The sequence below is a fragment of the Misgurnus anguillicaudatus genome, chromosome 24 (assembly GCF_027580225.2).
Source record: "Misgurnus anguillicaudatus chromosome 24, ASM2758022v2, whole genome shotgun sequence".
Lineage (NCBI taxonomy): Eukaryota > Metazoa > Chordata > Actinopteri > Cypriniformes > Cobitidae > Misgurnus > Misgurnus anguillicaudatus.
Genome location: NC_073360.2, coordinates 31,899,418 through 31,922,620, shown reverse-complemented (window position 1 = coordinate 31,922,620; position 23,203 = coordinate 31,899,418). Strand labels below are relative to the sequence as shown.

At 40.0% G+C, this 23,203-nt stretch overlaps 1 protein-coding gene across 1 annotated transcript in view; it reads left to right on the top strand.

Annotated features, from left to right (window-relative positions):
* Window positions 1-16,880, top strand: part of LOC129438917 (sialic acid-binding Ig-like lectin 14) — a 52,628-nt gene extending 35,748 nt beyond the window's left edge. Inside the window, exons 6-8 of the mRNA XM_073863363.1 lie at window positions 16,180-16,434; window positions 16,529-16,613; window positions 16,772-16,880. Of these exons, the coding sequence (XP_073719464.1) occupies window positions 16,180-16,434; window positions 16,529-16,613; window positions 16,772-16,880 (449 nt within the window). The remainder of the gene's footprint in view (window positions 1-16,179; window positions 16,435-16,528; window positions 16,614-16,771) is intronic.
* Window positions 16,881-23,203: the final 6,323 nt, after the last annotated feature.

Sequence of the window (23,203 nt, the reverse complement as noted above, 5' to 3'; positions counted from 1 at the left end):
TATATGAAGACGAGTAACCAGTGATTCACTTATGCCTAAATAAAGAGCATTACAATAATCTAACCAGGTTGAAAGAAAGGCATGCAGAACAATCTCCAAATCATTGTATAAAAGGATGGGTTTTAATTTGGTCAATTTTCTTAACTGAAAAAAAGATCATGACGTATATCTGAGTAAAACGGCTTCTGAAATAGGAAATAAAGATAGGAACAGCCGCCCCTGATACTCAGAAAGTTAGTGATGTCCTAATTAAATTGAATCAACATTTTTATCTCACTCAGATCCTCCATATAATGTAAATGTGAAGAGTAACTCTCCAGTGAAGGAGAACACATCTGTTGAACTGATCTGCTCCTGTGACAGTAATCCACCTGCTAGTTTCCAGTGGATTAGTTTAAATGGATCTGTGTTGGCAAATGGACCCAACTATAAACTGAATCATGTGTCCCGATATACTGAAGCCATATCCTGCACCGCCAATAACACAGAGGGAAAGAACAGCTCCAGTGCTCAGAGGATTAATGTGTTGTGTAAGTAACAATTTAACAATTAGTTCACACATACATAAATGTTCCTGTGAGTGCAAAATGAGTCATTCATATTTTTGGTAAAATTTCCCAGAAGAGAAGCACCATGCGTTGGACTTAAAAAGAAGTTTATTTCAAAATTAAACTTAGCCCATATTTTGCTCACCCATCTATCTATCTATCTATCTATCTATCTATCTATCTATCTATCTATCTATCTATCTATCTATCTATCTATCTATCTATCTATCTATCTATCTATCTATCTATCTATCTATCTATCTATCTATCTATCTATCTATCTATCTATCTATCTATCTATCTATCATTTATAGATCCTCCTGAGATAAAAAATGAGTCTTCCTGCAAATCAGGGCCTTTTACTGTCTGTGTTTGTATCGTGGACTCCAACCCACCCAGTGAAGTCAAGTGGCTTGGTCCCTCGGCAGCTTTCCCCAGCTCTAGGGTTGAACAAAATGTTTTTCTTACCAACTTTACCCTTCAGGGGTGGGAGGGTTTCCCTGACGCTATCCAATGCTTTGCCAATAACAGCGAAGGAAACTCTGTCATAACTCTCAAAGTCCCTAATCATGGTGAGACTTTATATTCAAATATGTTGATGTTTTATATAAACATTGTATTATTATTATTATTTTTTAATTAAAATGTTTCTTTTGTATCACAGGTATGATCATATATATTGTGATTGCCGCAGCTGCTGCTTTAGTTACTTTAGTGGTCATTTCAGTTTGTGTAGCCAAAAGACACTGGTAAGACACTTCTCTCTCTCTCTCTCTCTCTCTATCTCTCTCTCTCTTTCTCTCTCTCTCTGTCTCTCTCTCTCTCTCTCTCTCTCTCTCTCTCGTTTCCTGTCTTTCCTTTAAAGTCTCTTCCACTATTTGTTTTGAAGTAGGCGCAGAGCTCAGGAACGGCATTTGATGGATTTGAAAGCTGACTCGAATGAAACGAAGACAACCCCAATGTCTGGCTTAGAACGGTGTGCACATTGTAACTGGCCAGTTGCATTCACACAACACAACTGTGATATTTTATTTTCACACATTGTTAAGTGTGTTTGTATCAAAATACACATTTATTATTTTATTTACACATTTTATTTGACACATTTATTAATACTTTGTATCTTATTTTGTTATTAGCAAAGAAGAGAAAAGCAATGATATGTACATCAACAACCAAGATGACTTTGTTGATTATGAGAACTGGGGGGTAGGTACAAATGCTTTTCTTTTAAACAGAAAATTCTGGAGTCCTGTGTGCATTCTGTTTGTGAGCAGTGCGACAGTTCATTTAAAGTTTATTAACACTTTAAAGGCAGGGTATCTGATTTTGAAAAATGCTAACTTTAGCCTACTAGCACTGAAATCACGACCCCACCTTCCATTCAAATCGCCTCCTCCAAAACATATGAACATGCACAGACCAGAAGCCCATTCATGTCTCATTCATCAGTGAGAAAACGTACTATTAACATAACCAGAATAACGAACATTAATAAAATGTTTTAAATCTGAAATAGATACAACACGTTTTCGGTTGTGTAGATGTAGTAGTTTGCTTGTAATTTCGAAAACATTAATATCGTTACGCTATTCGTAAAGGTACACAAACTACATTAGAATCTCAATCTTCTAGCAAAGTAGAGCCCATCTAAATAAAATCATACCATGTAACTAGCTTTCCAAAAGAAATGCCCCAACGATACTTTTAGAACGTTTGCCTCCCGCAGCGGTTTCCATCTCATGGAAAAACAGAGGTTTTTTTCTCTTTGCTGATCCCGACAGTTTTTGTCGTTTCAAAAAAGTATTTCGTTTTGTGGCTCCTGTGCAGATTGGCAATTCAGCAGGAAAGTTTCTTTACAGAGCACGTGATCGTGAAGTGGCATGCAAAACACGTTTACAAAAGAGGAGCAAAAATTGCATGCGTTTTTTGGGTCCTAAATTAGAACGGATGTGTTAAAAACATCACAATCAGGGTTAGTTTAGGGACAACACACTAAATCCAGTGTCCCAGAATCCACACATCTCTGTGTTATTATTATTGGAACAACACATTTTGTGTTACTTTTAACACAACTTGTGTTTTATTTCAACACAAAATCAACACAAAATGACTTATAATGTGTAAAAAGGTGACATAGAATGATTGAAATGTATATTTATCCTTGTTCTGTGATGTGACAACAACATTTTTGTTTGGTCTGTAATGCCTTAGAAGCTTCCTAAAAACCTCTCTTAGAGAGCTATATTAGGGTGGGGGATTTTAAACGCGTAGTTTTCCACCTGTTTGGCATCCCATCGGGCTTAACAGGCAACCTCATTATGAAATGCAAGCACTTGATGCTGATTGGCTGCCTTTGCTGTCACTCAAAAGAATGTAAACTTCGTCCGTCTTCCGAACACGGATAGACCAAAAATTTACAGATAAAAGAGCACACCTCGGAACGCGACACGCCATTTCGCTTTAAACTTCATGAACACTGCTGCAATTTACTTCCTGTTGGAGGCGAGAGGCTGGATGTATGCAAATTATTTTGAAGGGGAGGGAATTGAATGAAAGTGTGGGGGGGAGTGAGATGCATTACAATGATTTACAATGACATTTTCTGGTGGACATTTCTAAAGGAGGAATTTCTATTTAACGGAGATGTTCAGAATGTTTGTGAATGCGGGTAGACTACCGTTATTTAACTAAGACAAGGTAAAAACGTCTTTGATTCTCTGTCCCCTTTAAAATGGCACATAATGTGTTAAAAGCATAACACAAAAAAATTGTAGAAAATGAACACATCCTTCCTTAGAGTGTACGCCTTTCACAGATGAAATATATTTATACAAACACATTTAGACAACATAGTGGTTGCTATCAGAGTGTGAGAAACTTTCAACCTAATAATGGTTCTGGATCAAATTATATATCCTGCCTTTAAAGGAGGTGTTGCTGTGTATGCTGCATGTGATTAAAGTTCGTGCTAACAGCCGAATAGCACTGCCATTTATTGACTTTATGAAACAGTTGTTTATTAGTATTAGCCTAGTTAAAACGGTGACATTAAATATCTATGATCAGGTCTGACTGCATTTGCCACAGCACTTTTATAATTAAGAGGGGTAATTTTAAATGAATCTATGATATATGACAGTGTAATATATGACACTATTTTCTTGTTGATCAGTGTAATGACAGAGACCTGCAATGTGGACAAGATGAAGATGAAGCAATCTATGCTAACACATAAAAATAAATAAACACATGATTAACCTGTCTGTGATAATCAGAAAGGTAAAGTGCCTTACGCCATTTATTTCCTTGGCTATGCAATTAATGTGTAATTCATTTCTAAGAAGTGTTTTTTTTTTTATTAAGGCATTGCATTTGAAAAGGTTAGATGTGGTCTACAACAGTGCCATTCGTTTCATCACCAATGCCTCTTTTAACACCCACCATTGTGATCTATATGCGTTAGTGGGTTAGCCTTCTTTACATACTCGACGCCTGACTCACTGGTACCATTTTATATATAAATCAATTCTTCGCAAAACCCCTCTGTATTTGAACTCTCTTCTCACCATTGCCTTACCCGTTCGTAACCTGCACTCTAGCAGGTATATTTCCCTAGTAATCCAAAAAGTAAATACTTCATTCGGCCGTAGCTCCTTCCAGTTTGCAGCTGCATACGACTGGAATGAGTTACAAAAGACTCTGAAACTTGAGAACACCATCTCTCTTACCTCTTTTACAGCACGACTATGAGACTATAGCCCTTTTCACACAGACATTCCGTAAAATACACGGAAAAGGCATCCTGGATTTTTCCGGAACGGTTAGATTTTTTGTTCATTCACACTGACATGATTAGCCGGCATCTGATGGTCCCAGAAAGACACATGACCTGTTGAAAGTCCTGCCCTCTCTTCTAAGCAGCGTCTGAAGTTTGCATATTATTTATTATTTCTCTCTCCAGAAACAACTCGCGTGCATTTTTGTTTATGATAAGACTACAAAGGAGCACGTGAACGCACAGGTCTATGCTGGTGAATGATCTCAGCTTCAGAGTGTATATTTGACGAGCTCCCTGATCTCTGCTTTGATACAGTTTTCAGACATTTCTCATCGTGATTGTTTATATGCATTTAAAACCCGCATTTTGAGGAGCTGAACGATATATCTTGTTGGGATGACGCTTGGGTATTTTCGTTTATAAGCTCAAATGAGCATGTAACGCGATATTCTTTTATGCTGCTGAATGATCTCCATTTCAAACCAGTAAGTGACGAGTTAACTTACCTGATATCTGCTTCAGTCCAGTTTGCTGACAATTCTCGTTGTGAATGTTGTAAATCCCTCATTTTAAAGAGTTGAACCAACTTCATGTTGCCATGACACGCGTGTCCTCACTACGGCACGTGCGTCATTGTTTATGCATCTCATTTATCATTTCCTGATAACTGCTTCAATCTAGTTTGCAACATTTCTCGTGGTGAATGTTTATATGCATGTTATCTCTCGTTTTAAGGAGCTGAACCATAACTTTTGTTGTGATGATGCGCGCATCCTCGCTACGACACGCCTGTTACGGCATTGTTTCGGCTTCTTGTTCACACAGAGGGTTTTCCGTGTATCTGACTAGGTCCTCTTTCCGGCAACGATCCCAGAAGATTAACGGGACGAGTTTGTAATCACACAGACGCTTGTCTGGCAATTTTACGGGTATTTTCTGAGACCAAAGGTCTGTGTGAATGGGGATATCATAGCTTTTGCCTGTTTGTTGCACATGCTGACCTCCCTTCTTATAATTTTGAACTAAATGTACTTTTTGCTCTAGATCCCTTTATTACAGATTATGATGTATTAAATGTTATGTATGGATTTTTTTTTTTTATTTACAGAAAACCTGTACTTTATTTATTCCCTTGTGTATTTAATGTGTCATTTGTGTAATTTTATGTGTAACTAATTTGTTGTCTTGCATTTTGCTTTATCTTGGCCAGGTCGCTGTTTCAATATAGAACGTGTTCTCTGCTCACCTGGTTAAATAAAGGTTAAATAAAATAATAAAGCATTGAGTTCCTTAATTCTATATCAGTGTAGGTAGCATGGTTTTGTTTGAGGGCAAAAGTTTAATTTTCTCTTCTTAAAATAGTTTTGACCCTAACTACTGTTGATTTATTTTAGCATTATATTTGAACTATTTTTATAACTTTGTACACATTTAGATTTTTCATAATAAATTTACCTACTGCTTACGTTAGAAAAGATGCAAAATGGAGCAGCACTCAGCGTTTGATCACTGGATAAAAAGACATTGATTTGGGTAGGGACGCAGGGACATGTCCCTACCAATATCCAGGGAACACAGAATTGTCCCTAGCAATAATTTCGACCAAACAATGAATCTATATGTACATATAACCACTGATGTCCGTCTGTTTTTTACGTATTACTTATTTTATTTAAAATAAAGCAGATCTGGAGGAAATATTTTGGTTCAGTTTTTTAAGTTGCCATGCCAGACTTTACACAAAAAGTTAAAATTAACCAAAAATAATAAATAAAACAGAATTATTGTATATGTGTTATGTTTGGCATGTAACCATTATAAATAAGATTATGATAAAAATACTATTTTAAAATTGTTCAAGTAAACAGCAATAAACCGTTGTGACAATGCGGCTCTAAAGACAATTTTATTTATTTCGCCACCAATGTCAAAATTCAACTTATTGGATGTATAGACACCATTTCATTTTTAATGAAAGTCACACTTTAAAGAAACACTTCAGTTTTATTTGTGGGGTAAAATGTTAAACCTAGCACTGTTGTTGCAGTGAATTTTGTGAAATTCAATAGTTTTTTGCAATGTAGCTGTTTTTGTTTTTATTTACTTTATTTTGTTTTAAATTCATAAAGAGTGATTTTGTTTTATTCAGTGTGTTACTATCAGTTAACACTAATAGCGAAGTAAAACATTGTTAATATTGTGGAGTATTAACTGTCCGTATTTGCACTTTAAAAATGAGTTTTAAAGCTCTTGTTGGTGAAATAGAATTGAATATACAGAATTTTTCCCCTCTTCATATCTTTGAAATCAAATAAGATGTCAAAAGTAATCTAAATATAATCCAAAAGTAGTCCGATTACATTACCAATGATGTGTTATCTAAGAAATTATATGACTGACTACAAATTTTGTCATGTAATTCGTAATCAGTAACGGATTACAATTCATAAGTAATCTACCCAGATTTGCACATTGACCGAAAATAGTCCCCTTAGTAACTTTCAAAGCAGGGGACTATTTTCGGGCGCTATGTTATATCATTCCCATGTTTTAAAACTGGCAAAGTACTCATTTTAATTAATGGTGGTGGATGACCCTAGAGCACCACAGTAAACATTCAGTTTCTACTGTCAACTAATTTCTTCTGATCAAATACGGCCTTAGGAGAGGTGACATGTCTCCAACTCCCCTCTCAGCAAACCTTAGACATCACTGGGTCAGAACATGTGTGTTTCTTAACTGAACTGCTGTTACAGGGGAATTATCCACCTATTTGAAGTCAAAAAAATTCTGCCCGTGCTGGTTCCGGATGTGAAGTGGGCAACAGAAGTCAGGAGAGCCCATCAGCATTAGCATGATGCTCTGATCTTCTGTATTTTATATCATACTGATGTGCAGACAGAAGAAGGGCCCATCGCTGCATTCTAATGCTGCCAGTAAAAAAAAAAACTGCATCTGGGCTAAAGATAAAAGTAAGAGGATTGTAATCAGTTAGAAGCATAAATCGTTTTCCAAATAAGAAGCGATACAATTTCTTTACCCCAAACACAATAGCGAGTGTCTCACGCTCAATTGGAGCATAGTTACATTCTGCCGTACTCAATGTTTGTGATGCAAATGCAATTGTTTTTTCCTCACCCAAGGGCGTCGGACTGGGGGTAAAACCAGTACTGATGACCAGGGCCCCAAGGGGAGAGAGGGCCCTTGAAAAATCTGTAATACATTTTATTTCACCTTGATTTTTTCATTTCCTAATTAAATTTCATAATGTATGTCAGATGAAATGTAAAGTTAGTGTATTGGCTAAATAACAGTTTGATTGACTACATTTTTTATAAGTAAAAACTATCTAAAGTCTCACGGTCCCACCCCTTGCTTATGCGTCAAATGGTTTAGTCCATCTGCACGTGCATTTTGTTTATGTTATTTGAGTGTCTGGTGGAGCGCAAATATCTGCTGTGCAGTTGAAATGTCTTTCTCAAAGAAAGATAAATCAGGCCACCAAAAAAGAAAGAAAATACAGGGAAAAAACGAGGAAAAACGATTTGTGACTGACTTCTTTTCAAAGAAAGGTGAGCACAAACTAGAACACGAAATCTAAACTGTTAAATTTCCCCACGATTGTTAGTGGTAAAAATGAACTGAGACAACCCAATGAAAAAGCAGAACATACACTTTCAGATGATCATTTGGTTATAGGCTACATGCAATTTGAGGTGAAAGGCTAAATAAACTGTACCAACAATGCTGTTTGCATGGCATTTGTTTCGTTTTGCCTTTTTCTCCAGATAAAAATGACTAGTGACACAAGTTTTGTTTGTCTTTTATTATGAATGGAGCTTTTTGTTAATGTACAAAACTAAAATGGCATATTTAAGATTTAAATTAATTTTAAAATTAAAGTAAAGAAGCATAATAAAAATAAGAGTTCTTAGTAATGTAAAAATGTAATGTCTTGTTCATTCAGCAAAATGAAACATGACTGAATCAAGTCTTGTTTTGTTATCATACAGTTTGTTCATGTAGTGATTAGAAAACTAAAATGGAAAAATTGGGTGGGTGGGCATCAGGACTGCCTATGCATAGGGCCCAGGACCTTGTGCTACGCCCCTGTCCTCACCCGATGGCATGATGTGTGACACCACCACCCCATGCCATATGACGTGTTATATAAAATAAAATAAATCTGGCTCCATATTTATTTTTAAAAGTCTGATAGGTCTCAGTTGCTGTGTCCTGTTAACAAGCATTCAAATATCTAGTTTTGCATTCAAAGTCAACAGCCTTAAAAGGATCCAGACCCTGAATTGGGATGCACCCCTATGTTCCATTACCAGAAATCACATTACTTTTTCTGAAGCTCTCCAACCAAAAATTGTGCAAGCCAACTCAATAAACTTCATGAAATGTGACAGAACTTTTATAAAGACAAATGTTTGTTTTGGTTTTAATATAAACACAAATCGCTAAACAGTAAGGGACCACAATCTACTCAATATTTAAAATAATAATATTTATTTAAAATTGTAAAAATATTATATTTAAAATATTATTATATTTTATGCACGGATATGTAAGAGAATACTGACAGCGTTTTTCACAATGTACTGTTTAAAAATGAAGTGAGAGAGATGTTGGTTTTGCCAGTTCTTGATGAGTAACAGATGTGAATGATCACAATTCTCTTAAACAGCCACATTACAGGAAAATAAATGAACAGTGTCCGAAGTGAGCTAGGGTCCTTACCAGTGCACGTACCTGCATACACCATAATTCACAACCTCGGGAGCTAATAAACGGATTGAGACACAGGGGAGGAAGCATATTGAGAAGCACCCCCTGTGTTATATCATCCGTTCTTACATTGTCACGATATAACGTGACTTCAGTGAAATGACCAGTCTCTTAAAGGGAAATACCACACAATAACGTGCTGCATATAAATACATTATTTTGGCTGTTACACACTGAAGTGTCTGAGAATCACTAGTAGCAGATAATAGGAAGTGCTTTTGATTTTACGAAGACTAATGTCATGCTGCGGCAGAAAGGAAGTATTTATCTTTAGCTCTACGTCTTCTGCATATCAGCTTGAATACAGTTTAAGGACACATTGTAAGGTATGTGACAGCGATACCAAAATGTATTTGCTTCTTTTACTCAGATTTTTTGGGCCAAACTGTAAAAACATAACAATGACTTAAAATGTTCACACTTTTGTTAAAAATAATACTCAGTGGTGATTTGTGACTGTAAGTGTGAAAAGACTGAAATACAGAATTGTTATAGATAAACATTACATGCTGTTTCAGTACACCTCTTTTGGGTCAAAAAGAGAAGAGCCACTGGGTTAAATTAACCCAGAATTTTTTTTATTTGACCCAACAATGGGTTAAAACATCCTGGCTTGCCCCCTTCCTGACCCAATGCAGAGATAAAAACAGCATTTTTTAGTGTATAGAAATGATTCAAGAAAACCTAGAAGTCATTTAATTGATAAAATCCCTTTACATTTCTAGGTGCTTCATTCTGATGTAAAGATGGTGGTTTTCCTAAACTGTTTATTTGCATTCGTTCTCTACCTAAGAGGTTAGTAAAATAAAGTAGGCCTATGAGATTTACCTCTTTATTTAATATTGAGACAAGTAACAAGTGAAAACGTGACAGTTTGATTGATCTACTGTCCAGTGAATAATCTCATATTTAACTCCAAAATCTAAAATAGCAAATTTAATCATTCCTGGAATGAAACAAGAATCACAGTCTAGTTTCAGACGTCTGTGGAACAGAAACTGTGTCATGGAGAGAGACGGAACCCAGATGCAGGCTTACGGTGTACACAAAGAAGGTTTTATTTGGTTGGGTGTAAAGGGATACAAAACAAAGACCCATGGGGGGAGGGGAACAGGTGACATCAATCAAACAATAACAGGATAATAAATGAGAAGACAAGGGGCAGGGGCAGAAGACAAGACAGAAAGCATGTGGCCTAAATACACATAAGTTGTGTTCGAGATCATCCGGTGCTGCGCAGACCGATTGGCGAGGTTGGCCGCTACCAATCGAGGGAGGAACTGAAGACGGAGGCGTCAAGCCGGACACCTGCTGCTTGCCGTAGTGACGTGTGCACCGTGTTTCCTTGTTTTTAATCGCGAATGAAGTGAATTAGATGCTGAATTTGATAAAAATAAACTTTTTAATAAAAAGTTGCAATCAGAAACATTTTATATCGAATATTTTAATTGCTGCTTATACTGTATACCCGAAAATAACAGGAAACAAGCCTATATTATTAAAATACCAATAGAGTTTGTTATTTTGATTCTTATTTTATTACACAACACAATATAACATATTTATGCATATTAACGTGTTTTTTCCTGTTTTAAAACATGAATTTATAATGTTTATTAGTGGAACTAAAGGTGGATTAAACTTGAAACGCACATGATCGTTGTCATCAGTGAGGCGACCAATCACGAAAAGCTGTGTCGTCATCACAACTCCGTGCAGCCGCTCTGGAGAGGCTGCACCGGCTGAGCTAGCCGGCTACTCTCGCGGTACTTCAAAACTATATGACACTGTCACGTGCCTGCAGCGCCAGCTGAAGTCGGACAAAAATACTAACCGGAATGCACTGCTTCAAGTCAGCCACCGATTGGTCTGCGCAGCGCCGCATGAAGTCGAACACACCTAAAGCCAGTGCTTTCACACAAAACACATGGGCCTGTCATGATCCTGTCACAAAGAGCTAAAAAACTGTGAAAAGGCAGGATCATGATAGAACCCCCCCCCCCCCTCAAAGGACACCACCTGGCGGCCCTCAAGGGGACACACAAGACATGACAGATTGAAACACGAACAAGACCCAACAGAACATAACAAATAACAATAGCAAACAACAGTAAATTACAAATGGGTTGGGGTAACACAAAAACAACAAACAAGGGAGGGAGCGGGGGAACAAAAAAAGTTCATAGGGGGCTGGTCCAGGCAGGGTGGAGCTGGGTGGGTCAGGAAACTTGGACCGGGACAGTGTAGGACATGATTGAGGGCGAGCAGTCTGGGTGGGTTTAGTGGGGGTTTTGGGAGAGGCAGGTACAGAGGCAGGGATGACAGGGGGCACAAAGTAGCACAAGCAGGGTTCCCGGGCAGGAATGGGGCAGACTGCAGGGGCGAGCCAGGACCCATATGGTAGAGGGAAGAGTTCAGGGAAGACATGGAGGCTGAGGACCAGCCCTGCGTTCCAGTTCGTTTTTTATGAACTTTCCTCAGTCTCGTTCACTCGGATGTACGTCATTGCTTACGTTGTACGAGTGCCCACTACTGCTAGAACACTTGAAGTGGGTTCAAATGGATCGCCCTAAGCCCTTGATCACATGGAAAGTGGAGACCGCCCCCTCCATGTGAAAAGCGCGAGTTGCTGAAGTGACGTGCTGCATTGTGGGATATGAAGCTGCATGAAGTGTACATATGAAGCAGACTCGCTCCCTCTGTCAAAATCGAGGGAGCGAGGGTCTGTCCATACAAACTTCCCTCGTCCACTTGACGAAGTGGAACGCACTTCAAAATGGCGACAGGGATTTCCCTGAGGGGAAGTGCTTAGGGAAGTTCGCGAGTGTGTGTCTAAAACTGGAGTGGAACGCACCCCAGGTAGAGGAGCAGGGTAATGAGGGTGCAGAGGATGTTGCGACAACAAACAAAAGGATATTACATAAGGGAGCAAAGCAAGAGGGGAACAGGTGACATAAATCAAACCATAACAGGATAATCAACGAGAAGACAAGGGGCAGAGTCAGGAGACGAGACAGAAAGCATGTGGCCTAAATACACAAAGCCAGTGCTTTCACACAAAACACATGGGCCTGTCATGATCCTGTCAAAAAGAGCTCAAAAACTGTGACATGAAGACAGGATCATGACAATTATGTGTACAAGTAATGACCAAAACGTATGTCTGGACCTACAGTACGAGACGGCAATGTCTGCCAAAAGAAAACTAGTGTTCCTGTAATTCACTTGTTAAAGTAGTGAGGGACTTTGTAGAAAGTGTCTACCAAATGCATAAATGTAAATGTAAATTTCTTTTCAGCATCATCTGCTAGTGATAACTCTTGGAATGCTGAAATACCAAATTCAGTAGTGGGTCTGTCTGGCTCATGTGTGGTGATCCCTTGTAAGTTCAACTACCCATCAGAAGGAAAGATATACAACGAATTCACAGGAATCTGGTACAAAGATTCATATGACGTAATCTACCACAAAGAGACTTCCAAAATCATCAGCAAATTCAAAGGTCGCTCAAGTCTACTTGGTGATCTGCATCACAAAAACTGCACTTTGAAAATCAACTCTTTACATCACAGCGATGCTGGATTGTACATGTTTCGCATCGAGATGAAAGATTTCAAGTACACCTACGGGAATAATAAAGTTTCTATTACAGTGAAAGGTACGAGTATTGCTATTTGTCACATAAAAATGTCAGTTGGTAATTTTACTTATTTACATATTTAACATCACATTTAGATCAAACTTGCAATCTTTAACTTTTGCATCTTCATCTCCATCTCGGCCTGAAAAATAAGATTTCAAGTTACTTTACATATTTTTTACGGTTGTAAATAATGGGGAGAAATAAGTTTTAAACACAGATTTTTATATAATTGATCAATCATTTATTTTTGTTTTTTCTTAAGAAAAAAGTTATGGATTGCAGCTTTAATTTGTATAAATGTATAATATGTCACATTGACGTGTTATATAATTTGTTTTAAATATAAAAACCGATTTACCAGATTCACCTGAACCACCCATCATTGCTGTGGATGACGAAGTTATACCAAAGAGAGAAATGACCGCTGCTTGTATTGTGTCACATTCCTGCCCGTCTGACTCGCCCCAGCTCACCTGGAACCATAAAGGCACTCTCACGAGTCACTCTCAGTCACAAGATCACGGTCAATGGAGATTAACATCATCTCTGACCTTCACACCCTCCAGAGAAGATCATAATAAACCTCTCAACTGCTCTGCAGAGTTCAGTGGTGGGACAAAAGTGACCAGCATCAAAACACTCAAAGTTAAATGTAAGCATGAGTAATGTTTTTTCCCAACTTGAAATTTGATGTTGCTGAATGATCTCCGCTTCAGTGCAGTAAGTGACGAGCTAACGTACCTGATATCTGCTTCAGTCCAGTTTGCTGACATTTCTCGTTGTGAATGTTAAACTCTGTAAATCCCTAATTTTGAAAAGTTGAAACCTTCATGTTGCCACGCGCGTCCTCACTACGACACGCCCATTATGGCATTGTTTCATCTTCTTGTTCACACAGAGGGTTTTCCGGGTATCTTACTAGGTCCTCTTTCCGGTAACGATCCCAGATTTACGGGACGTGTTTGCGTTCGCAAAGAGGCATGTCTGGCGATTTTATGGGTATTTTCTGGGACCAAAGTGCTGTGTGAATGAGGTTTAAAGCAGATTTTAGGTAGCTCGTCACTCTCGCGGCTGAAGCAGTGATCATTCACCACCATATAAGAATAGAGCGTCATATGAGCTTATAATAAAGACTTGTTTGCCGAAACGCATCGGATTTACCATGTCCATAGTTTTTTAATAGCTTTATTATGACCAAGCCATATATATATAAAGGCTTTTTTACTTTTTTAGAGAGTGCCTTGGAGTTTTTCTTTGTTTTGCTATACCACTATTTTCCCATCCAAAGAGCACATCGACGTATTTTTTGAGTTCGGGCCTACTTTTTTGATATTTGAAACAAAAATGCACATTCGTAATCGCAACAAGATATATCGCTCAGCTCTTTAAAACTGGGGTTTACTGCACATTAACATTCACAATGTGAAATGTCTGCAAACTGTACATTCAGCAGCATAAAAGAATAGCGAGTGACGCGCTGATATGAGTTTATAATAAACAAAAATGCCTGCCCGTCATCACAACACTATACATATCGTTCAGCTCTTCAAAACTGAGGTTTTAAAATCATGATGAGAAATGTTTGCAAACTGGACCAAAGGGATCTTGTCAAATATCCACTCTGAAGCTGAGATCATTCACCAGCATACCACAACAGCGCGCCACGCGCTCCTTTATAGTCTTATCATAAACAAAAATGCACGCGAGTTTTGAGAAATAATGGATAATAAGCAAACTGCAAACTACCAAGTGCAGGACTTTAAATACATCACATGTCTTTCTGGGATATTTACTGTACAGTAACGCACACACAGATTCCGGCAATCATTGGCACTGTGAATGAACCAAAAATCAAACGATCCCGGGCAAATCCCATATGCATTTTCCATGTATTTTACGTAATGTCTGTGTGAAAAGGGGTTAGGTCCTCTTTCCGGGAGTGATCACAGAACATTTTATGGGATGTGTTTGCGTTCAAACAGAAGCTTGTCTGCCTATTTTATGGGAATTTTCTGGGACCAAAGTGCAGTGTGAATGAGGTTCTAGTAAAATACCCGGAAAGCCCTTAGTGTAAATGAGACACAGAAACAATGCCGTAAGGGGTGTGTCATAGTGAGGGCGTGCATGTCATGGCAACATGAAGTTATGCTTAATCTTTTTAAAATGAGAGATTTACATGCAGATCAACATTCACAAAGAAATGTCGGCAAACTGGGTGGTTGCACATTTCATTAATTTGTTACATGTGCCCCCTAAATGCGCCACTGCACACTTGCTGGCTCGCAATCTATTCGTCTTTCAACATGAAATAACAACTAGAAGAAATTCCAAATTTGCATGTCTGTATGTCTTTGCATGAGTACTTAATGCTTGTGCTGTTTCAAAAACTCACTCTAATCCGGCCCTGATTTTAGGAAGGGGTTCCCTCTCAAGTCAAGAGGTTCATATTTCAAGTCCCAGGTACCATAAAGTTAAAAATAACCCTGTTACAGAACAACAATAAAACAAAAACAATAAAACAATGCAATCTTTTTTTAAAAATCCCAAAAAGTAGGGTACATTATAGTAGAAGATTTATTTGTCTCATAGATGTTTTTGTGCTATAAAGATGATTTGTAGAATATTATATGAAACAGAAGTTGCAATAATCCGTATATCCGAGTGAAACAGCTTCTGAAATGAGAAAAGAAGTTAGGCAGTACTTAAATTTGTCCATCGAGAATTTATTGGATGGTTGGAAGTTGGGTCATGCTGATCGCTGCAATCTTTTCCCGCCATTCCTCGTGACCGGAAGTAAAGGGATCATTTCGGTGTAGCAAAGCATTTGTGAAGCCACAACACGCATAACCTTGAGGCGGATGGACTACAACAGCAGAAGACCCCACCGGGTACCACTCATCTCCACTACAAATAGGAAAAAGAGGCTACAATTTGCACAAGCTCACCAAAATTGGACAGTTGAAGACTGGAAAAATGTTGCCTGGTCTGATGAGTCTCGATTTCAGATGGTAGAGTTAGAATTTGGCCTAAACAGAATAAGAACATGGATCCATCATGCCTTGTTACCACTGTGCAGGCTGGTGGTGTAATGGTGTGGGGGATGTTTTCTTGGCACACTTTAGGTCCCTTAGTGCCAATTAGGCATCGTTTAAATGCCACAGCATACCTGGGCATTGTTTTCTGACCATGTCCATCCCTTTATGACCACCATGTACCCATCCTCTGATGGCTACCTCCAGCAGGATAATGCACCATGTCACAAAGCTTGAATCATTTCAAATTGGTTTCTTGAACATGAGAATCATCTATCTATCTATCTATCTATCTATCTATCTATCTATCTATCTATCTATCTATCTATCTATCTATCTATCTATCTATCTATCTATCTATCTATCTATCTATCTATTTAGATCCTCCTGAGATTAAAAATGGGTCTTCCTGCAAATCAGAGCCTACAGTCTGTGTTTGTATCGTGGACTCCAACCCACCCAGTGAAGTCAAGTGGTTTGGTCCCTCGGGAGCTTTCCCCAGCTCCAGTGTTGAACAAAATGGTTTTCTTACCAGCTTTACCCTTCAGGGGTGGGAGGGTTTCCCCGACACTATCCAATGCTTTGCCAATAACAGCGAGGGAAACTCTGTCATAACTATCCAAGTGCCTCATCGTGGTGAGACTTTCTATTCAAATATGTTTATGTTTTATACAAACATTGTATTATTTTATTAAATTATTATTTTTGTAATATTTCTATTGTTTAACAGGTATGATCATATATATTGCAGTTGCCACAGCTGCTGTTTTAGTTACTTTAGTGGTCATTTCAGTTTGTGTAGCCAAAATACACTGGTAAGACATTGCTATCTCTTTCTCTCTTTCTTTCTCTCTCTCTCTCTCTCTCTCTCTCTCTCTCTCTCTCTCTCTCTCTCTCTCTCTCTCTCTCTCTCTCTCTCGTCTTCTGTTGTTTCCTGTCTTCCTTTAACTATCTTCCACTATTTGTCTTGAAGTAGGGGCAGAGCTCAGGAACAGAAAACCCCAAACTCTGGCTTAGAAAGGTGTGCACGTTGTACTGCATTCACACAACATGACTGTGATATTTTTTTCAAACTTTGTTAAGTGTGTTCGTATAAAAACACACATTTATTATTTTATTAACACATTTTATTTTATTAATGCTTTGTATCTTGTTTTGTTATCAGCAAAGAAGAGAAAAGCAATCACAGTTACACAAACAACCAATACAATGATGATTATAAGAACTGGGGGGTAGGTACAAATGCTTTTCTTTTAAACAGTAAATGCAGGAGTCTGTTTGTAAGCAGTGCGACAGTTCATTTAAAGTTTATTAACACTTTAAAGGCAGAGTATCTGATTTTGAAAAATGCCAATTTTAGCCTACTAGCACTGAAATCACGACCCCACCCTCCATTCAAATCACCTCCTCCAAAATACATGAACATGCACAGACCAGAAGCCCATTCATGTCTCATTCACCAGTGAGAAAACTTACTATTAACACAACCAAAAAAAACGAACATAAATAAAAAAAAATTTAATTTGGAAGTACGTGTTGATACAGCACAATTTCGGTTGTGTAGACGTAGTAGTTTGCTTGCAATTTTGAAAACATAAATATCATTACTACATTAGCAATTCAATGTTCTATCAAAGTAGAATCAATCGGCGCGTTCTAAAAAAATGTAAAACATTGTTTTCTATGAGTATTCGCACACCGGCGACGCCAGGTGGCGCCTGTTCGCGCCGCCCAGCTTTAACTCAGGAAGTTGCTCAAATCCCTGTCGCGCCACACAGCGCCACTCACATAGTTTAACATTAAATAACATCATATTTGTCCCAAATCATTAACGATTAACATTGGCTGCTAACGTATATTCTGCATTTTGAAGTAGACGCTATCTGAAGAAGCTCGCGCTATTTAATGTGCACTTCCAGCTTACGATACCTCCGAGTTGTTCTAGACGCGACTCGACGCGACGCTGAGCTGCACGCCCAGTGTGAGACCCCCTTTAGAGTTTATACAAATACATTTAGACAACTTAACATAGTGATTGCTATCAGATTGTGAGAAACCTTCAACCAGCATAACTAAAAATGTTTCTTGATCAAATTAGATATCCTGCCTTTAATAAAGTCGCTTATTGACTTTATGAAACCATTGTTCATTAGTAATAGCTGATCGGCTATGATCAGGTCTGACTGCATTTGCCACAGCACTTTTATAATTAAGATTGGGTTATTTGAAATGAATCTTTGATATAACTGTGTAATATGACATTATTTTCCTGTTGTCAGTGTGATGACAGAGACCTGCCATGTGGGCAAGATGAAGATGAAGCAATCTATGCTAACACATAAAATTAAATAAACACATGATTAACCTGTTTGTAAAATTAGAAAGGTAAAGTGCCTTACGCCATTTATTTCATTGGCTATGCAATTTTTGTGCAATTAATTTCTAATAAGTTTTGACCCTAACTACTGTTGAATTATTTAGCATTATATTTAAACTATTTTTTATAATTTATACACATTTGCTGCTGTGATAGGCTTATTTGGCTCATAAGCTTATGATCTCTATGGAGACTAAACGTCATATGAGTGTTACAGAATGAGTTATAATTAGTGCATAAGATCATTTTTGGAATATTCTCATATCATGCAAGAAAAACAAGAATTATAATCAGGTTTGGTATAATTTATAAAAATAATGCAAGCTTGAATCCATACTGTATTTAAATGTGACACATACCAAGAGATTTTCAGTCAAATTGCAATACTTTGTTGCTGATATGTTTATGTAATTAAAGAATAAACTATTTATATGTGTGAACAACCAGGCCATATACTGAGTCCTGGTGGTCGCTGGAGGAACTACTGAAGATTTTGTGTCGAGGTTTTTTTTTCAGTGACACAGTTTGTGCCAACAAAAAAATTAAGCCAGAATTAAGGTTAGATTTTTTTTTATTCATCTACACTGTAAAAAGTAAAAACTTCTCTCCTTAAAAACTTACTTCAATTTGTAACACCTAAAAAAGTTGTATAAACGTAAATCTCTAAGTGAAAAATGTTATGAAGTTTTTTTTTTTTTTAAGTTGATCCAACTTTTACTTTTTACAGTGTAACTGTTTTCTATCTGCTGAGTATTGACTTGATCATCACAAAATACCGATATCCATACTAGTGCATTTCTTCCATTTAGAAATTCAGACTATTTAGCTTAAATCAACAATGTCTCTAAATGTGGAACATACCAAATAATAGAGATTTATTTTCAATCAAATTGCAATATTTTGTTGCTGTTATGTTTATGTAATTGTGAACCAATAAACCATCAACAACCAGGCTGTATGTGTGAACTAATAAATGTGTAACTCTGACACCTCGTGGTCGCTGAAGGATTTTCTGTTAAGTTTTTATTTGTTCCTCGCACTAAGCATTCAGAAACAACGGTGGCACACTGCCAGATACATTTTCAATTATTTTCACTCAGTTATGCCGTTACAGAAATGGTAAAGTATGGTACTTTATAGATTTATACATACAACAAATGCAAATAAGAAAAAGGTAGAAAGATTAAAGCATGAAGCATTCAAATTGTTGATTACAAACGAAAACGTCTCGGTTACGTATGTAACCCTCGTTCCCTGAAGAAAGGGAACGGAGACGTCACGTCGTGACCGACGAATTGGGAACCGCTTCGCGGGTGACCTATCCACTTCGAGAACTATCAAAAATGCCAATGAACTTGGCATGCAGGTATTTGCATAATGCCGGCGCCGCCCCGCCAGGTGCGTATATAAGGCGCAGGTGCATAATACCAAATCAGCTATATTATTGCTGAGAAGCCGAGCAACAGTGCCCGGCCTGAAAACAGCAATGGAACAGCAAACTGTGGCGACGGGACGTGACGTCTCCGTTCCCTTCCTTCAGGGAACGAGGGTTACATACGTAACCGAGACGTTCCCTTTCTGTCGGTCACTACGACGTCACGTCGTGACCGACGAATTGGGAATCCCTACCAAAACGCCACTGCAGCTGAACCCTTCCAGTGCCTGCAAAAGCCCTCCGCCCTCCACATAAAGGGGCGGAACCTAAGGCAAATGCAGAAGGCCGGTCACTACCTGTTCCTTAACCCACGATAGTGAAGCAGCGAACTGGGGAAGCGTCTAAACTGAGCGGAGCTAGAACACTGCGGAAGCCATCCCCTAAGAAGGTTAAATGGATGACATAAAAATATATGAAACAACCGACAGGTTGCTCAAAAAAGTCTCTGAACAATACATGGTATGTTGAGAGGTGCAGAGCAGGCTCTGCTAAGGAAAAACGTGGAGGATTAGAACCCCACGGACTTTACACACAAATGAACCCCACGTAGGGGACAAATGTGGACGCCTAGCCTACACAGGTTTACAGAGAATACATCAGTGATAGGTTGACAGCGGATGCTCCGCAACACCAGCTATCAGGGCGGTGGAGGAGAGGCAAAAACAGTTTTTGTGACGTTTTTGCCCCGATGGCCTTCCATATTGGTGCAACTGTACAGCACCAAAATAGAGGCTCCAAGCCGACACACGAGCCGACCCTCGGCATTCTTAACTAGTTAGTAGAAAGAACCCGAGTAGAAACCGGTTCGACACGAACACTATAGAATCTTGTGAACGTATTAGGTGTCGCCCAGCCTGCAGCTCTACAAATATCTGTTAGCGAGGAACCGCGAGCCAGTGCCCAAGATGATGCCACACTGCGTGTAGAGTGGGCACGTAAATTAAATGGACAAGGCACATTCTGCTTTTGATATGCAAGGGCTATAGTATCCACAATCCAATGGGACATCCTCTGCTTGGTGACAGCTTTTCCTTTCTGCTGACCACCGTAACAAACAAAGAGCTGATCTGAGGTCCTAAAACTTTGCGTCCTGTCTATATACACACGTAGTGCACGAACAGGGCATAACAAACCATGGCTGGGTCTGCCTCCTCCAAAGGCAGTGCTTGGAGATTCACCACTTGATCTCTAAAAGGAGTGGTGGGAACTTTGGGCACAAAGCCGGGCCGGGGTCTCAGTGTTACGCTGGATGCAGCGGCCCGAACTGAAGGCACGATTCATCGACCGAAAATGCATGAATATCCCCTATCCTCTTAACAGAAGCCAAAGCAAGGAGAGTTAATGTTTTCATTGTAAGAAATTTAACACTCACACTATGCAGAGGCTCAAATGGGGCTTCCTGGAGTGATTTCAGCACCAAGGACAGGTCCCAAGGAGGAATAGAGGGAGGACGCTAAGGATTCAGTCTTCGAGCGCCTCTGAGAAATCTAATGACTAGGTCGTGCTGACCCACTGTTCTACCGTTTACGGGTGAATGATGAGCTGATATCGCAGCGATATCGACCTTAATAGTGGATGGTGACAGCCTATTCTCCAAACGACGCTGGAGATATAAAAGCACAACACTAATCGGGCATTCTCGGGGGTTTTCACTTTGGGAAGAACACCAGTCGACAAACAGGTTCCATTTAAGCGCGTAAGCCTGTCTCGTAGACGGCGCTCGCGCAGCAGCAATAGTGTTAGATACCTCTTGCGGTAAATCACTCATATCCTCCGTGCCCCGTCCAGAGACCACACATGGAGGTTCCACAGGTCGGGCGCGGGTGCCATAATGTGCCCTCTTGTTGAGAAAGAAGGTCCTTCCTCAGGGGAATCTTCCACGGAGGGGCTGTCGCGAGGAGAGAGAGTTCTGGAAACCAACTCCTGGTTGTCCAATACGGTGCCACCAACAGCACGCTCTCCTCGTCCTCCCGGATTTTGCATAAGGTTTGCGCAATGAGGCTCACCGGAGGGTGTTTCGCGGCCAGCTGTGTGCCAATGCATCCACGCCGAGCGAGTCGTCGGCTAGTGAATAGAACAGGCGACAATGGGTCGTCTCTGGGGAAGCAAACAGATCTATCTGCGCTTTGCCGAAACGTCTCCAAATTTGCTGAACCGCAATGGGGTGGCAGCCCGAGAGAGCGCATCTGCCTCTACATTGAGCGTGCCCGGGATGTAAATGGCACGAAGAGACCTCAAATTCTTCTGACTCCAAGTGAGGAGGTGACGGGCGAGATGCGACAGGTGACGCGAGCGTAAACCGCCTTGACGATTGATGTACGCCACGGTCGCAGTGTTGTCTGTTCGAACTAATACATCTTTGCCCCGTAACTCGTTGCGGAAACGGACGAGCGCAAGATATACAGCCCACATTTCCCGGCAGTTTATGTGCCAATGCAGCTGGGGTGTCGTCCAGACCCCCGAAGCCGCAAGCCCATCGTACGTGGCCCCCCACCCCGTGTCTGAAGCATCTGTGCATACTATCGCATGCCTGGAGACCTGTCTCAGAGGCACACCGGCTCGGAGAAACGCACGGTCTAACCACGGAGTGAAAGTGCGACGACACGCAGGTGTAATGATAACACGGTGAATGCCGCGCAGCCACGCTCTCCTCGGGACTCGATCGTGAAGCCAATGCTGAAGCGGTCGCATATGAAGCAGTCCGAGCGGAGTTACAGCTGCGGCTGCTGCCATATGCCCCAAAAGCTTCTGAAATTGTTTCAGCGGGACCGCGCTCTTGCTCTTGAATGTATCCAGGCAAGTCAGAATCGACTGTACACGCGCCTCTGTTAGACGAGCTGTCAAATCGATCGAGTCCAGTTCCATACCGAGAAAAGAGATTCTCTGCACGGGGAAAAGCTTGCTCTTTTCCCAGTTGACCCGAAGACCCAAACGAGCGAGGTGTTTTAAAGTTAAATCTCTGTGATCGCACAGCGTCTGACGTGTTTGAGCTATTATTAGCCAATCGTCCAGATACGCGAGAATGCGCACACCTCTCTCTCTCAGGGGTTTTAAAGCCCCCTCCACTACTTTGGTGAATACACGGGGTGACAGAGAGAGCCCGAATGGGAGGACTTTGTACTGGTATGCTCGCCCCTCAAACGCAAAGCGGAGAAACGGCCTGTGCCGGGGGAGAATCGATACATGAAAGTACGCGTCCTTCAGGTCGATAGATGCAAACCAATCGTTTGGACGAATGCATGGAAATATGCGTTTGGGTGTCAGCATTTTGAACGGCATTCTGTGAAGTGCACGGTTCAGCGAACGCAGGTCCAGGATCGGTCACAAGCCGCCGCTTTTCTTGGGTACAATAAAGTAAGGGCTGTAAAACCCCGACCTCATCTCGGCTGGAGGGACCGGCTGGATCGCGTCTTTCGCCAATAAGACAGCGATCTCCGCACGGAGGACGTGCGCATCGGCAGCTCTCACCGTAGTGAAACGAACGCCGGAGAATTTGGGGGGACGCCGGGCAAATTGGATCGCATAGCCGAGACGAATCGTGCGTAAAAGCCAACGCGACGGGCTGGGAAGCTGTTCCCACGCCCCCAGATACC